Here is a 17997-nt window from a genome sequence, read left to right as displayed (position 1 = left end):
TCCGTCAATTTTTTGGACCACTCAAAAATACCAAAATAAAAAAATCATACATATCAAAACTAATCTTGGTTATGTCTTCCATTGAAAAATTATAAACAAGAGTGATTTTAGATTAATATTGTTGTGTATAAGAGTAATTTAAGTTTTTATTTCTATTTTTATGAATTTAATATGTATTTCAGCTAGTTACTTTCTACAAAAAAAAAAAAAAATTGAAACAGAAGACACTTCAGTGGTGGAAAACAATCATGTTTATGCACTATAATGTGGATTTCTATGAACAATTGAGAATAAGATATTTGATTTTGTATCTACTCAAATGAAAAATTAAGGCGACAACTCAAAGCTTCATTGTCTTAGGATGGCCCAAGGAATCAAAAGTAGAACAAAAATTACAATATTGAAACCCTCGGGTTGATGTTGTGACGTGTTGTCTTGTCTTGTCATTTTTTTTTTGGTGTTAATGTTTCATAATTTTATATATATAATTATAAATCTTTTGATATTAATTTCAAGTAATTACCAAGGATAGAGTTTTATATTTATTATTAGAATTTTGACTAAAGGGTTATTTGAAAGTGAAATAAAATAAGAGGATTCTTAGTGTAATGTCTCAAATATAAGAAGGATTTCCTTAAAACTCGATAAATATTAGAGAATGTTTGTGTAATTAATCCTAATTTAGCGGAAGATTTGTATTTTTTTAACTCACTGTGCCCTAATGATTTTTGTAATTTCAAATATTCCAAATATAAGAAATAGGTTGAATACCAAGGAGCTTTTACCAAGAGAGATTTTTTATTGTGACGGGAACACAAATGGTACATCACGTGTTTTTATGTAAGTGGTGAGAAATTTTATTTTTTAAGCTATTAACTTTTTAACACGCATATCATATTATTTGTATAATAACACATGGTATACCACCTTATATGCCGATCACACTGAAAAATCTCTCATTTACCACCTGAACCTTATTGGTAATGCAATTTGTAAAATAAAATTGAAGAGCTTGAGTGCTTTTATGGTATTGCAACCCACAATCCCACTTGCTATGAAAAGTCTAGAGGAAGAAGATGAAGTTATTAGCTTATGCAAGGCCTCGTCGATTTGCATGCAAACATATAGATGAGCTTTATTGAAAACCATGATATAAATAAGTTTTTTTTTTTTTTTAAATACTTTCAAACGAGCCATAAGACTTTTCTATCATTCTTATTGTCATATCACTATTTGAAGGAAGACTTTTAATTCTTTGTTAGATCACCATCAATGAAGATTATTTAAATAAACAACTAAGATATTTATTGTATAATTATATTTTACGGAATTAATGCTGTAAGTAAAATGAGACACGAGAACATAATTTGTGGGCCAAATTGGGTCAAATTAGCTTTGAGAGGAGTCGTAAAATTGACCCAAGTTTAAATCGCAATTTGAGCATAAAGAATTCTTGGTTCGATTTTTGTGGGAATCACCGATTCATTTGTGCCTTATGCGGTGTCGTTTCCAGATGATGAGCACTTCCCTTCCCGCGCAGACGAACGGTCATTGACATTGATTTCCGGAAATACCCCCAAAGAAATGAAGATATTCCCAACGCCGCCCAAACGAAATTCGTCAGACTCGTTGCTTCAATTCCGTTTCTAACCGCCAAAACGAACCCATGCTTTCCCGTCCTCCCTGACTCGGACTCCCCCACCCAGAATCGCGCCCCTTTATATACCTCTCTCTCTCTCTAACTTCTGTACGGACACACACTCTTTCTCTCTCTACCTCAAGATTTTACAGCTCTGTATCGATTTTTTCCTCTTTCTCGTAGGAAATGGCGAAAACGCTCAATGATCTCCTCACCGAAACAAAAGAAGCGGAGGCTCCTCCGCCTCCTGTGCCGGCGACGGTCGAGAAATCTTCCGACGATGTCATCTCGCCGGAAAGGATTTCATGCTCTCCGAACGATGAAGAAGAGCCTGAGGCAAAGCCGTCGGAGAAAGATTCCAATTCTTTAACCAATGAAGGCTCGACATCGAGTCTGAAATCGACAGAAGCTTTGGATTACGATCAGATTCACCAAATGATTGCGAATTGGAGTGCTGAGTCAAAAAAGTCGGCAGAAGAAAGTGCAATAACCTCTGATTCGAGTCCGACGGAGAAGTCAAGCTCGGAGAAGTTTACGGAATCTTTGGATGCTGGCGAGGTGCCAAAACGGAAGGAAGAGTGCGAGAGACCGCCAGCTAAGAAGACGACGAACTTCCAGCGAAATGACGACGTTCCAGTGAGTGTGAGCGCGGCGAAGCCAGGGGTACTGTTGCCGTCTCCAAGTGTGGGAGCGAGCCTTATTGAGAACTTGGATCCTTGGAAGGAAGGTTCGCCAAAGACGAAATCGGCAGGGAGTCCAGGGATGGTGGAGGAGGCTTGGGAGAGACTCAAGAAGTCGTACGTCTACTTCAAAGGCAAGCCAGTGGGCACTCTTGCAGCTATGGATCCAACGGCTGAGACTTTGAATTACAATCAGGTATACCAAATGTTTCTTGTTAATAACTTAATTGTTGATTAGTGCTTCTTGATTAATTGCTGATTAGTGCTTCTTGATCAACTGTTGATTAGTTGCTGATTGATGCTTCTTGATTATCTGTTTATTAGTGCATCTAATTGTGGATTAGTGCTTCTTGATTAATTGGTCTATAATTTCGAAGTTTAGGTATTGAAGATGGAGTATTTGCAAGTGTTTGTGTGTCTCTAATTCAGAAATTTAGGCATTGAAAATGGGGAATGCAAGTATTATTCTTCATTGTATTTGATAACTTGTGACACTAATTAGCTAGCTTATTAGTGTTCACCTGATAGATGTCAGTATTCAGAATACTACAAATATGGGAAAGAGAATTGGTAACTTCAATTTATTTTGTTTATATTGTTTGAATTGGTTGGAAATAGGCGTTAAGAATGATCCCAATCAAGTAATGATATGTAATGCAGGTGTTTGTGAGAGATTTTGTTCCTAGTGGTTTGGCCTGCCTGATGAAAAAAGAACCAGATCAACGAGATGTTGTAAAGAATTTTCTCCTCAAGACCCTCCACCTCCAAAGCTGGGAAAAAAGGATCGATAATTTTACGCTTGGAGAAGGCGTTCTACCAGCAAGTTTTAAGGTTCTCTTTGATCAACATCGTAAGAATGAAACTTTAGTTGCGGATTTTGGTGGCAGCGCAATTGGAAGAGTTGCGCCTATTGATTCTGGGTTCTGGTGGATCATTTTGCTGAGATCATACACCAAATGCACTCGTGATCACTCACTGGCAGAGCTTCCTGAGGTGCAGACGGGAATAAAGTTAATTCTCAATCTTTGCCTGTCAGATGGTTTCGACACATTCCCGACACTTCTCTGTGCAGATGGCTGTAGTATGATCGACAGGAGGATGGTGAGTCTTTTCTTTTCTGTTTGTAGGATTCTTGAAACTGCGTATCAGTTTTGGGTTGGTTGATTCTCCCAACTCCTATTAGAATATTGGCCTCACTAGCTGAAATGATATGTACTAATAGACACATTCTTGTGGTAAAATCTTGGTTCAGTACAGGATTTGTTTATGTGGCAATATAGTTTGCCTGCTAGAGAAGTTAGAATGCCATAACTTGCATGTTTTTCACTTCGATCTCTTAGTGATTTTGTGGAAAATTACTTGATATCTAATTTTCTGTGGTTTGGCCTTGTCAATTGCATCCATGGTTTTCCCAACTAGTCTAAGGATACCTTATAATTAAGTGAACCAAATTTCATGCATTTTCTTGATTTTTGGACAGGGGATGTATGGTTATCCAATTGAGATTCAAGCACTCTTCTACTTTGCATTGAGGTGTGCGCGGCAGCTGTTGAATCCAGAACGTGGTGGCAAGGAGTTCCTTGAGCGGATAGATAAGCGCATCTCAGCTCTCAGCTTTCACATCCAGACGTATTACTGGCTTGATTTTACACAGCTAAACAATGTGTACCGCTACAAAACTGAGGAGTATTCCCATACTGCCGTCAATAAGTTTAATGTCATTCCAGAGTCTATCCCTGACTGGGTTTTTGATTTTATGCCCTTGCGAGGAGGATATCTGATCGGCAATGTTAGCCCAGCTAGGATGGACTTCAGGTGGTTTTTAGTTGGGAATTGTATTGCCATCCTCAGCTCTCTGGTAACACCTGTGCAAGCTACAGCGATTATGGACTTGATTGAGGAGCGATGGGAGGACTTGATTGGGGAGATGCCTCTGAAAATTATTTACCCTGCATTGGAGGGACATGAGTGGAGAATTGTCACGGGATTTGATCCGAAAAATACACGATGGAGTTACCACAATGGTGGTTCTTGGCCAAGTAAGCTCTTATATGTTTGCTAATTGCTACTGCAGTTGTTATGCTTGTCCATTTTAGAACATCTAATCCTCATTTTAGCCATTGAAGTAGTGAAGATTTTTCGTTTAAATCGTTGAATAAGCTGTTGGACTTTGTTTGTTGCTTGTTTTTTACGTACTGATCAAGTGACAATTTGCAGTTCCATTTTTCTTTTCAAAGCGTATGCAGTTCTTAGTATAATTCAACTGAAACCTTTCAATTACCAATTTCCGCCACTTTTCCAATCAAAATCTTCAGCTATGTAGCGTGTCTAATCCGTTGTTCTTCATTTGACGTGATATTTGATGTTTGTTAGTAACTTAGTGTAGCTCATCGAATGCTGACACATGTGTTTGCTCTAAAACAAATATGCAAATGTGGCTTGACAATTGTTAATGCGTCATCCTCTCTTGCAGCGCTGCTGTGGCTGCTTACCGCAGCTTGCATCAAGACCGGGAGGCCTCAGATGGCGAAGAAAGCAATCGAGCTGGTGGAGCAGCGACTCTCGAAAGACGGGTGGCCCGAGTACTATGACGGCAAGACAGGGAGGTACATTGGGAAGCAAGCAAGAAAGTACCAGACTTGGAGCATCTCCGGATACCTGGTTGCTAAGTTGATGATCGAGAATCCGGCCAATCTTGCACTCATCTCTCTTGAAGAGGACAAGAAGATAGCCAAGCCAAGGCTTACCCGCTCTGCTTCTTTCTGAATAAGAAGACCACAGTGAAGTGGCACATGATTACATGGAGGTACATAACAGGTGATTAAACTGATCGAGTTACCATTCTACTTTTGATTGAATTGGACATCATGGAAGTGGTTTCTGAGATTATGTTGTGCCATGGATTGGCTATGAACCTATCAAAGTGGTTCATCCATTTTTTGGCTTCATTTCTTTATGGTTTCATAGTTTTGCCCTTCTGATTTGTGTTTTTAGTGATTGGAAATGTTGGGTTAATCATTTCAGTGATCTTTGAATTTGTACCCGTGTTTCACTTTAGTCGTTGAATTTGATTTTTAAATATCATGATTCTTCAATTACGTTGCACATCGTTTTGTTACTCTTTATTTCATTTGCATGCATATTTAAAGAGTAATACAGATAGTTTAAATGTACTAAAATAAAATTGATAAAATAACTAAAGTGAGACATATAGAAATTGAAAACTAAATTGAAGGACCAAAAGTGAAACTTGGGAGAAATTCAATGGCCAGTATCACAATTAATCCTAATTTTTCATGTTCTTTGCTAAAGGCGTGGTCAAAATTTGGGGATACTATCCATTTCTGATCAGGTGAAAAATAGGAAACTTAAAATAATCAGCTGACAGCAGCCCTAATGAAAGTAACAAAATATAATATAATATTTTTATTTTTAATAAACGATTTTTTTTTCAAATAATTTAATAAATGATATTATCTAGAAAATTTTAACGAAAAACTCGCAGTACTATTTAGTTTAATGAAAAATCACAATTTTCCATTAAAAAGTCAATCTTGATTTTATTCATTTTATCCTTTATTTTGTTTTTATCGTTAAAAATTTTAAATATTTTTCATCAATTTTTCTTATTATTTTATAATAAAAAAATATGTTAAATTTCACATTTAACGAGAATTGAATATAACATTCCTCATTTATATATTAAAAAAAAAATTACCACCATACCACCGTACTAAAGCAATATAATTTTATTAACAGAATCAAAACCATTTACTTTTAATCGAAAATCAAATATTAATTTACAAGAAACGGACAAATCACACAACGTAGCATAAAGAAGACTTCCGGTATCCCTTTATTCCAAATTCTAATTTCCCAAAAACTCCATTGTCTTCCTTCCCCCAAAACTCTGCTCAGCTGCTCCTCTCCCTTTCACTGAGACTCTGCACTCGACCAATCTGTACCGCTCAATCAACGTGATCCAACGATGGAGACCAACTGCATGTCCGTGCTGTCGTGTGTGGGCACCAACGTCGCCTCCGCCTTCTTCGCCTCACTGGAACGCTGCTCCTGCATCAATCTCAACACCGCCGATTTCGACGACGACAATCACAACATCACCAACGACGACCGCCCTCTTTTCCTCTCCTCCTCCTGCTCCTCCAGGCCCACCGCCGGGTCCCACCAAGACCAGGCCATCGCCGGCCCCGATCAGCCCATCAAGCCCCCCGCCGCCGCCACCCACCACCGCCTCAGTGACGGCGTTTCAGCTTAATACAGCTACTCACTCGCAGCAGATCTCACATACGGTGAATATTAGAAGAGGAAATTTCAATGCTTTCTTTTGCTTTTTATGTGTAATTTAATTTGTGTCTCGTACGAATTGGAATTCTGTTTGGATTTTGTATGAAATTGGGAATTTTTGTAAAATTTCAATTTTTGATGAGTTTGGGAAAGGGGAAATGCTATTTCCAGAGCTGACGTTGTTGCTTCCGTGTCAGGGTACAACCTTTACATGCGTAAGGTACAATCACTGTATGCATCTAGAGTGCTCTGGAAGCAGCAGTTTTAGCTTGGATGGTAGCATTTTCGTCTGAGAAATAAAAATAAAAATGTATTTAATTTTATTTATGGAAAGAAAACAATCGAATGATAGCATCGGAATTGTATGTCTACATAGGCTCTCTCTCTCTCTCTCTCAATCGAATGATAGCATCGGAATTGTATGTCTACATAGGCTTTCTCTCTGTCTCTCTCTCTCTCATGCTAACATCAGTTATGGTTTTTCTATGTAACGTTATAGTTTGGTCAGACTAGCTTATGTCACTTTAGCTTGAAAATTATGTGGGTAAGTCCTCAGTCCCACACATCAGTCGGTGGATTTTATTCGATATTTTACGGACTTATAGTGATTCGAGCTTGATGTTTTACTTGTTTCTGAATTCATATGCGTAATGGGTGGTTACATCTTAGTTTATCAAAGTGTTATGTTGTTTAGGTTGGAAAATGTGGAACGTTTTGGCGTTTGTCTTGGTTTGTTCTTATGTTTCTGGTCATTTGAACCACGAATTTGCATCACGAGCCAAACTTTTCATGGATGACTTTCCCTTCAGATTTTGGACGATGGTCTCATTTTATTGAACTAGTGTGCCTTTTTGTGTGTTGTTGTTGTTCATTTTGGGGACCATAGATCATTTGCGAACAATTAGAGACCAGAAGATTAGAAAGAAAGTACTTTTCCAATGTACTGAGTTTGCGACTTTGCAGACAGAAAAATGGCTGACTAGGGTTCTTTAATTCCTTCTTTCTCCCTTTCTTTTATACATACTGTCTGTCGAAACTCAGAGCTTTTCGCTGGATTAATGATTTCGATTGTGTCTATGTCGCAACATACGACAAAATTGATTGTTGAGTTAGAACTAACGGTCTGACATGGTGTCTGTTTCCGTAACTATAAGATGTCGCATCAACGGTCTTCACCTTTCTGTTAATGCAAGATCTTCAGCGCTATGTGCGACAAAAGTCGTTAAAGCGTATTAAAGTTTGTCTTTCTTTCCTTAAGAGCCGTATATCAGTCTTTGTGAAGGATACCACAGACAGAGTCTAGTATTTGATCTGAGTATTGCACATCACTGTGAATAAGTCTTCGATTTTCACCTTTGTATGCAAATGACTTTTTTACCAGATATGGTATGAATTTATTATGTTCCCTTTACTGGTGAAATCAAACATCGTTGAACAACGAATCCCTCTTCAAGCATGAGCATTCAAAACATAACTAAGGAGGAAGGGATTCAAATCTCAGGAGTACCAGAAGTCCTATGTGCCAAGTGTTCACCGCAAATTTGGTGCTTTCAGAGGTATGATTTTATTGTCTGTTTGAAAATAAGATGCTGCATCATAAAATGGCACGTTTGGTTTGGGATGATTGCTTAACCAGCACAGTGGCTAGAAAGAATGATTCACAAAAAATCATCGAAAGAAAAACAGGGGAATATTAACGAAAGCAGCTTGGATATGCAGAACAAAGGTAGGAAATATTTTTCATTCAGCTCATCATCTACATTACTTATTTGCAGATAGTTCAGATGCAACTAATGAAACACATTGATCAATATTTGCTCAGTCCAATAATCTAATCACTACTTACCTTCTTCTCTCCAGCAAATCAGCATCAAGATGCAGCGCTGGATTATGTATAGCCTTGCTCGCTTCCCCTTCAAGACTCTACCCCTTGAAGCCCGAACCTTGCACCCTGTCCTCGGAGGAAAAGGCAAGCACCCCATCCCTGTGAGAGTCTCTGAACCAACTATCAAAACCTAAACTTTGTATTTTGGAGATTGTTCACACTTAAACTGACTGCTCTCACGTTTAGTAGTGCTTAGTGTGGGGAGGTTACGAAATTTTATCTTCGAGTGCAGCAAGTTCCTGTAAATTTGTTGCAATTCTGGAGGTTGGAGCATGTGGCGTCCCTAGGGAGTTCTGCAAGGAGCCAAAACCCAATTTTCTGGATTCAACCATTTTTTTCACATCAGTGGCAGTTTCATGGGAGGGGAGTTTCTGCTTAGCTGTCTGTTCAACCAGTTGACCCAACTCTTTTTAACTCCTGGGAGGCTACTTATAACGCTCATCTCATAAGCACTTTTGAACAAGTGCTTTTGACTTCTTTCAGCGAGCTCGAATCTTATATTTTTAAGCCACCCAAGAGAGCTGGAGATGGGAGATTCTTCTCTGCACCAACTTTAGCTCATATGCTGCTTTTGCTGCTATTGTAGTAGCAGTAGTAGTGGTCGTACACACAATTTCTCTAGTGCGGGACAAATCATTATGGGATACTTGCAGGATGTGAGTGGCCGGTTGGTCAGTTGTGTAATTCTGATCAACCGAATACTCACATCCAGCTACTATCCCGCATTGGAGAAAACCTAGATACATTTGCATGCTCAAATTACTATATGAAACCTTGCACCATGACACACAGTGATGCAGCGTAGTTTTGAAGGCATCGTGGCGTGGCATGGCATGCATTAGACACAATTATGGGTAGCTCAAATTTTGACGTGTACATAATTTAATTTTTTAAATTGATTTTCTTTTACTCAAAAATGCAATTTTGTTTTCGTGCAACTTCTACCTCTTTTCAGCCATACGGGCTAATGGAATAATATGCTAGTTTGGGCTGGTAAAAATTGGTACTCGAACGTCTCAATAGATTCTTCAACTTTCTATACAATCGATACATGGTCTCCTCAAGTATACGGAATTCCTTGTAATCTAAGTAGGTCTGATAATTCCTTATACGACTTGTTAACTTGACACGAAACGACATGAAATTAACATATTTCGGGTTGACATGTTAATGAATTGGGTCGTTATCTGGTAACTTGATAAACATCTGTTAAGATAACGGGTCAGTTTAGGTATACATGTGAATATCATGTCACATGATAAGAAGAATATTATTATAATAATTTTAAAATACTACAAAAGCATATTATAAAATATATTTATACAACAATATGGTATATGTGCAAATTCTATAAAAACATATTTTTCTTAATGGGCATTTTGATCTAGATGCTTGGTTTTGAATTTCTTTGATCAAACGTTTAAGGTTTTAAGAGATTTGATCAAACTACTTTTCTAAAATTTTAATTAATTTACTATTGCCGTTGAAGGAGTCTTTATGTCACGTTACAAAGGGCAAGAGAAGCATGAGCACATAAAACACCACCACCACCACCACCACCACCGCCACCAACATTAGCCACAGATGATGAAGAACTGGCACTAGGCTGAAATACTAGCTCTGGCCTTGGCAATTCGTTTTTATATGTAAACGAAGGAGAATAAATTAGCAGTACATGGAAAATCGTTTGAATCTAAAATCATAGAACAGATGTTTATGGGTTAACCCTTTCCGAAGTCCAGCACTTGTCTCCATTGGGACTTTGCGTCGATGAAAATGTCACCCTCTGGTTACTCTTCAGATTCAAGAAATCAACCTGCGAATGCAATGAAATGCAGGAAAATAAGCAGGGATGAAACTAAGCAAATTTTTAGGTGAACGCAAGACCGGAGAAGCTATTAAACCTGTTGAGGGTCCAGAAAAAGCACGCAAAATGCAGCAGCCGGGCCTGCAGAAGGGTTAAGAAACACTTGCGCCGGTGTTTCTTCACTCAGATTAGGAAGTCCTGGATGCGGCCCCAAATACTGCAGTCTTGATCTCAGAGAAGTGGAAAACCAAGATTTCTCTCTTTGCTGCACCAGGCAATTTTAGAGAGGAATATCAGGAACAAACAGAAACCCACAGTTTTAAACATCTGTGTGAGGTCGATGATCGTGACTAACTCATTAGTTAAACACACTTGTTTTTACCATATGATGTCCAACATCACTCAATCGTCTTACGTATACCTTCCACCTCCACATCTTGGCAACATGCTCAACTGTGGGATTTTCTTTCGACAAAAACACAGTATCTTTCATCCTTGCTCTGTAAGGAAGCCGACGAAGTGGCACCATGCCAAAAACTAATTTCAGTCCAGCACCAAGCTTCGCCCAATTTTACTATCTTTGGCCTAAAGCATGTCGATTTCTAGAAATTACATGAGAAATCAAAATATATTGCAAAATCTAGCTGAAATCTTATAAGCAAACATGTAAAATATTCGGTAAACTTTGTATGAATTGTATTGACTACCGAATACATGTGCATGGGACTTCATATAGACATGATGATCAACGAAGATCCCAGACTTATGCTTATATAAGTGATGTCAAATTAAGCCTCATCGGGCTTTACTTTCCTCAACAAAACACCAGAGCATGTTGGGACTAAGTTAGGCCCTTGATGACCAAATTTTCTTAACTTAGTTGGGATAAGACCATGCGGTGAGTTTCAAACTGAATTTTGAAGTTCCTACCCGCAGCCCTTCGACGAATCAACTGGATTTGATGAATACATGTTTAACATGCCATCTAACATGGAAACTAGGATTTCTGCAGTATCGCTTACATCCTAAAACGTTCCGACTCAAAATTTAGACATAGAAGTTGCCACAGCAAAAACACCATATCCAAAGTATAAGTTCAGATGACGATGCATAGGTTAAAAGGATATTGACATCACCTCAAGTTTTACGGGGTCGGGATTTGATCCATCAACCATGTCAACTGTTCCACTGATCCGAAATTGCTCCCACGAGTCAGTAAAGTACCAACATATCTAAAAACATGGAAAATTAAGTCCAAGCACAAAATAATCATTGCTTGTAGTGCATATCGATAGAAAGCCGATCGTTTCATAAGAAATTAAGGGGAATGTACCTCAAAGATAAATTACCTCAGCAAAAGGGCAATTCTTAAGCTCCTCAATCTGCAATAGTTTTTAGGCAGAAATGTCAGTTCCAACTTCCATTCCTTCAAAGCTCAAACATCATATCATCTTAAAATCTAAAGAAGCATGTAAATTGGGGGAAAGTACAAATTGGGTAGAAGGAGAAAGAACACCTTACGACTTCTGCAATCGGTGTGGATTTGAATCTTATCACTGTCCTCTGGAAATCCCCTGAGAATTACCCAGAAAAGTCTTCAACTTTGATTTTAGAGAGAGAGAGAGAGAGAGAGAGAGAGAGAAAGAGCCAGTACCTGAAAACAACGGTCCGATTTGAAGGTCTCCCGTTACAACCGATCGTAGCCTATATAACCAATTAACCATCAAAAATTCAAACTTAACAGAAAAAAATTAATTACGAGAGAGAGAGAGAGAGAGAGAGAGAGAGACATACTAGCTGAATGTAGGAAGAGTGCCTGATGTGGGAATTTGATTCCATTGCGCTGAGAAGGAGCTGCTTCCATGGCGCCGGCGCTGTTAGCGTTCCCATTGCAATGCTAATCTCTGCTTCTTTGTGTTTCCGTTTGTTGATTTTTCCAAGTATAGTGGTTGCACAGCCTCTTTAATAGGAGGGACCCATTTTAGCTGAAAAATGGGATGATGCGGAGAGTCGTCCGATCTCTTTCAATGAGATCGTGCGGTTGCAATTAAACACGACTCGTTACATTTCTTCTCACCCCCCGTCGCTCTGAATCTCTGCCTCTCGAACGACGCAAATCTTTTTCCCCTTGATCATTTTGGCTTGCAACTGCTTGCAGATTGAGACTACTGGGCACATTTTCCTTCCATGAGAATGTTCGATGTTGCACTAAGGAAGGGAACAATTGCAGTGCGGGATATGTTGATCGCACAAAGGGTGGATTTCGAAAAGTCATTACTCGTCCAGTCGTGGTCATGTCTTCCCAGCACTCTATCGTTGTGGTTGGGGCATTTCTTACTGTGACGTTGCAGTGTCAGAATGTGGCTGAGTATCCTACACTAACGGATGATGCATTGGAAGTTTTCATAGCATTATGGAATGCTACACTAGAAACCATGATATTGCAGTTTTGTCCAACTTTGATTCGGTTTTAGGGTGCCAAGTCAAAAGTTGTTCCTTCATTTGCCAACAATTACCTTGACAAGTCATAAAAAAGCAAGAAAAATATTCTCCTGGGGCTAGTTGGTGCAAGAAAGGCTAGCGTATGCACTGCTTGCTGCAATTTTCATGGCAGTGGAATTATCGCTCTTCGCAAATTCTAACTGGAATTATCGTTTTTAAGGTCTTATTCACCTTATCGTCATCGATGTCACATACTTTTATGGAGAAGATCAGCAAGTTATATCTGCATTGGATGCTTGAGGCTGCTGTGTCTTGCACAAGAGCAGGGTGTTTTGAGCTAATTATAAAGCTGGTGTAAAGTGTTGGGTTCAACTGGACCACAACATATATAACCAAGCGATTTTGGTACTTTGGACTGCCAAGAGTCTTGAACAAACCTGTACTGTGCTACATGAGACAGCAACAAATGGAATTGTTCATGATATCAAGACTTGGGCCATTTTGTTTGAAGATCATTGTTTCACGGTCATGGAGCTTTACGTTTGGCAGAGTTGATACAATATTGTGTTGATGATGCCAATTTGTCTTATGCCTCGCTACTTAATCCGAGGAAGCAAGATTATTACGGGATCAAGACAAAATTTGTCGATACCTACATGCAGAATGTATCACGATCTACAATAGATGAATCGGAGAACATTTCGGGTTTTTGTTCAGCAGCATTGTATGCATCAGGATCATGAAGGAACAAGTTCTTCGGTACATCACTTTTCTGGATTTCTGGAAGCTAGTGTGCTTGTGGGATGCTAGAAGATTTGGAGATATTGCATTTTCACCAAGGGGTACGTTGGAAAATACCCAGCAACTGAGGACAAGTTTCTAGTCCGTTATTATTATCGTCTCTATCCTTTTTCTTTAAGGGAACCGAGGCCCTCCTTGCACGCCATTGTTTTTGGGCTTTCTACTTTTGTCAAACCAAAGGAGAGGTTGAGTAACTGTTTACGAGATGTAATGATTCGTAGCTCCGATTTTCTACACAGATCATGTATGATAGAAGCACAAATGGGCAGGCTTGGTCCTATTTTCTTTTGTGAAGCCAATTTTCTTGTGCCCATTTTCGGCTGAAATGGGGATCCCGCTTTATAACGGGCCCGAATAGTTGCATTCCTCCTTTACAAGATGATCTCATTCTCACTTACAAATAACATATTTTCACTTAAGAATTTTCAATTTTCATAATTGGAATCATTCAATCTCTTAATTTTTGTTTGAAGATCATCCTCACAAAAAAATAATTTGAATCGAATATCGTTTTGTCATCCAAATGCATCAAATAAATAACGATTTAGGCACCAAGTAGCATGTTCATGATAAACTGTTGATTTATTTGGTACATTTGGATGCCTAAACGATCTCCGGTTCAAATGTTTTTTTTATAGGAATAATCTTCAAATGAAGATTAAGATATTGAAAGGTTCCGATTATGAAATTTTTATAGTGAAAATACGTTATTTACAACAAATTGGAAAATAAGCCATACCTCAAGAGAAGAATGCAAGCATTATCCTTTATCCAAAAGTGCTCGATAGAACATCGCGTGCTTGATGACAAAAATATTAAGTGTCGTCGGTATTGTTACCATTGCATTCCATTGAAAATAATGCACATATCTCTATCATTATGAATAACGTATTTTGGTGGCATAAAATTTCATGATCAAATTGTGTAATTTCTTAATTTTTGTTTAATGATCGTCCCTAGAAAAAAGTATTTAATCGGAAATTATTATACATAACGGATATATTACGTGAAAAATACTTACGTTTATAATTTGGCAACTTTGCTAAAATAAAAAATTCAAAAAAATTCGGCCATTTTTTAATTAATATTTTATTTACTTATATTTCTTTCTTAATAATCTATATTTTTATTTCTTTCTTAATGGTTAAAAATATGTATAGAAACATGAATTTTATACGTTTTATTGAAAAATGTGTTAAAATAATATATACTAAACGTAAAAAATACTTATCAACGTCTATAATACTTGCATGGTACTTTAGAATTATCAAAAATAATTCCTACACCTATAATTGACATTATATGTACACGTCATTTAATTATCACATAAGATATTACACTAATTGACACATTCCGATCCGGAATGTCCATTAAGACTCCAAATCGAGCTGTGCTGGTCAACACCTGGAAGGTGATGAAGCTATAAAGTGCAGTGATGTGGAAAATGAATAAATTTAAACCTAAAAGTACCTAAAGACAATAGTGCGTTGTGAGCGGGAATGAACCTATTTCACACGCGACGTCATAACATAAGTAAAGTACAGTAGTGTGGGTAAGGATCATACCCTTAGAGGTAGCCACCAATACTGAGTGGGCGCAAAAATAAGGGTGAGTGGGTCTGAAGATAAAGTTTTAATAAAAACTTTTTGAAAACGTTATAACTAGACTTGTCAATTCCTGACACGATCCGATAACCCGACACGACACGAAATTAACAGGTGTTCAGGTCGACACGATAACGAATCGAGTCGTTATCGGGTAACCTGATAAGCACCTGTTAAGATAACAGGTTGGTTCGGGTATACACGTGGGTAACACGATACACGATAAGCAAAATATTAATTTTATAATTTTATAACCCTAAAAAAAATACTATAATAATTATATATATATTAATTTAACAATTTTATACACCTAAAAACTATAATAATTATATATATATTAAATTAAATATTAAAAATTGGTGACCATTGGATCGGCTTAAATATACATACCTTTCAATTTCTTAAGTGTTACACGTACAAAATAAATAAATTTAAATCTACTTAATAAATATATATATACCATTGAACTTGATGAGATACGAATTCTACGAAACTAATTTCAATGATCCAACCGTCAAACTTGTTTATATATGCTTCGAGATCACATCATCAAAAAATCGTAAAAAACAAACATTCAAAGATCAAGTAACGGGTTTACTACGGTTATTAACGAAAAATCACAATTTAACGGTTATTTTAACTCCGATTTTGATGATTTTTTACAGCTACACTCCTTGCCTAGATGAATACAATGAATGAACTCGATCTTCAATTTAAAATATTTACACTAGTGGATACCACAAAATCTTATGTTGTACTTAATGAAGGTACGAATAAACTCTTAAGTGTTAATGAATCTATTGTTTTGATGGGATACGCATTCTACGAAACTAGTTTCAACGATCCAACCGTCAAACATGTTTATATCGCATATGCCAAAAATTGTAAAAAACAAACATTTAGAGATCAAGTAACGGGACAATACTTTTCGACGGTTATCAACAAAAAATCACGATTTAATGGTTATTTTAACTCTGATTTTGATGATTTTTTTACAATTACACTCCTTGACCCTATACGAATATAATGAATGAACTTGATCTATTTTGATCATTTTTTACAGCTACACTCCTTGACCCCATATGAATACAATGAATGAACTCGATCTTCAATTTAAAATATTTACACTAGTGGATACCACAAAATCTTATGTTATACTTAATGAAAATATGAATAAACTCTTAAGTGTTAGTGAATCTATTGTTTTGATGGGATACGCATTCTACGAAACTAGTTTCAACGATCCAACTGTCAAACATATTTGTATATACTTCAAGACCGCATACACCAAAAATCGAAAAAAGCAAACATTCAAAAATCAAGTAACGGGACAAAGCTTTTCTACGGTTATCAACGAAAAATCACGATTTAACAGTTATTTTAACTCCAATTTTGATGATTTTTTCCAGCTACACTCCTTGACCCTATATGAATACAATGAATGAACTCAATCTTCAATTTAAAATATTTACACTAGTGGATACCACAAAATCTTATGTTATACTAAAATATGAATAAACTCTTAAGTGTTAGTGAATCTATCGTTTTGATGGGATAAGTATTCTACGAAACAAATTTCAACAATCTAATCGTCAAACTTGTTTGTATATGCCTCGAGATTAAAAAAATCACAAAAAACAAACATTCAGAGGTCAAGTAACGGGATAAAACTTATTGACGGTTATCAAAGAAAAATCATGATTTAACGGTTATTTTAACTCCGATTTTGATGATTTTTTACAGCTACACTCCTTGACCCTATATGAATACAATAAATAAATTCGATCTTCAATTTAAAATATTTACACTAATAGATACCACAAAATCTTATGTCATGATGATCGATGAAAATTGAGGATTTTGTAAAAGGAATAACATGCAAGCTTTGAGTTTCATTGGAAATGTTTAAACTTTAGAGAAATGCTTCACAACCTTGAAAACAAAAACTCTTTCATTTTGTATATCCTTGCACATTTAATATTTTGTAATAAACTAGTAATGTATAGATGTTTGTTTATTAGACTCTTATTTTCGAGTGTAGATGTAGTACTTAAACGACAAATGTGTTTTAATGTTTTGAAGAAATATTTATGTGGCAATGTGTGGTATGTGCAAATTTAAGGAAAAAAAATTATTTTTCTTAATGGGTCATAACGGGTCGGGTCACTTTACTTGTTGGGTAAAGTGACCTGACCTGTTAAGGACCCTTTAAGATAATGGGTGTGACACAACACGACCCGTTAAGATAACATGTGTTACACGAAAATGACAAGAACACGATAGACACAACTCGTTTGCCAGGCCTAGTTATAACCCCTCGTCGTAAAACCCGTATAATTTTCCAAAAAATAATAATATATACGTATATAGAAATCATGCTCGCGAGTAGTGAAAACCGAGTATATGCCATGTCAAGTATCACAATAATGAAATAAGTAAGCCATGTGAAATAAATCAATGTAAAATGATATGCTAGCCGGAGTCACCTAACGTGACATGTACGGCTAAACCTATAGCTCATTAACCAATTCCTACACACGAGTCGGAACTAACTAATGTGGTCTGCACGACAGGGCTGGGTGTAAATAAGTACGCTCAAGTGCTACGATCATGTAAAGGTTGTGCGAATAATTGCGGGTCACCTATGAGTTGGAATCACCTAATGTGGTTTGTACTACAGGGTTGTGCACCAAACTTGGATCCAAGGTGAGCATGTGGTGCGGGAGGTGAACATCATGTGAAGGACAGTGCCATGGCCAAGGGCGTGAGCACTAACACCGGGGTGTAGAATAATGAACTCTACATGCGTCTACGTATAACCATAACCAATGCAA

The 17997-nt window shown here is 37.2% G+C and overlaps 2 protein-coding genes and 1 long non-coding RNA gene across 3 annotated transcripts; 2 read left to right on the top strand and 1 right to left on the bottom strand.

The window, feature by feature from the left end:
- The first annotated feature begins 1415 nt into the window (after positions 1 to 1415).
- On the top strand, positions 1416 to 5424 carry LOC137719774 (putative alkaline/neutral invertase F). Its single transcript, XM_068458796.2, has 4 exons — positions 1416 to 2515; positions 2980 to 3420; positions 3800 to 4358; positions 4793 to 5424. The coding sequence occupies exons 1-4, from the start codon at positions 1826 to 1828 to the stop codon at positions 5083 to 5085; spliced, it is 1983 nt and encodes a 660-aa protein (XP_068314897.2). The 5' UTR covers positions 1416 to 1825; the 3' UTR covers positions 5086 to 5424.
- A 2785-nt stretch (positions 5425 to 8209) lies between these two features.
- LOC148699114 (uncharacterized) lies at positions 8210 to 8944 on the top strand. The gene is made up of 3 exons (XR_015964029.1): positions 8210 to 8350; positions 8485 to 8593; positions 8742 to 8944. It is a non-coding gene; the product is annotated as an uncharacterized LOC148699114 (long non-coding RNA).
- A 1167-nt stretch (positions 8945 to 10111) lies between these two features.
- LOC137721112 (Pyridoxamine 5'-phosphate oxidase family protein) lies at positions 10112 to 12265 on the bottom strand. The gene is made up of 7 exons (XM_068460225.2): positions 12111 to 12265; positions 11971 to 12020; positions 11833 to 11890; positions 11666 to 11698; positions 11453 to 11548; positions 10414 to 10581; positions 10112 to 10325 (listed from the first exon to the last, which is right to left on the bottom strand). The coding sequence occupies exons 1-7, from the start codon at positions 12204 to 12206 to the stop codon at positions 10224 to 10226; spliced, it is 603 nt and encodes a 200-aa protein (XP_068316326.2). The 5' UTR covers positions 12207 to 12265; the 3' UTR covers positions 10112 to 10223.
- Between the last annotated feature and the right edge of the window lie 5732 nt (positions 12266 to 17997).

This window comes from Pyrus communis, chromosome 1, assembly GCF_041283825.1.
Source record: "Pyrus communis isolate YQ-2024b chromosome 1, ASM4128382v1, whole genome shotgun sequence".
NCBI lineage: Eukaryota > Viridiplantae > Streptophyta > Magnoliopsida > Rosales > Rosaceae > Pyrus > Pyrus communis.
The sequence above is the reverse complement of the archived record's forward strand: the minus strand, read 5'-3'. Positions and strand labels throughout refer to the sequence as shown.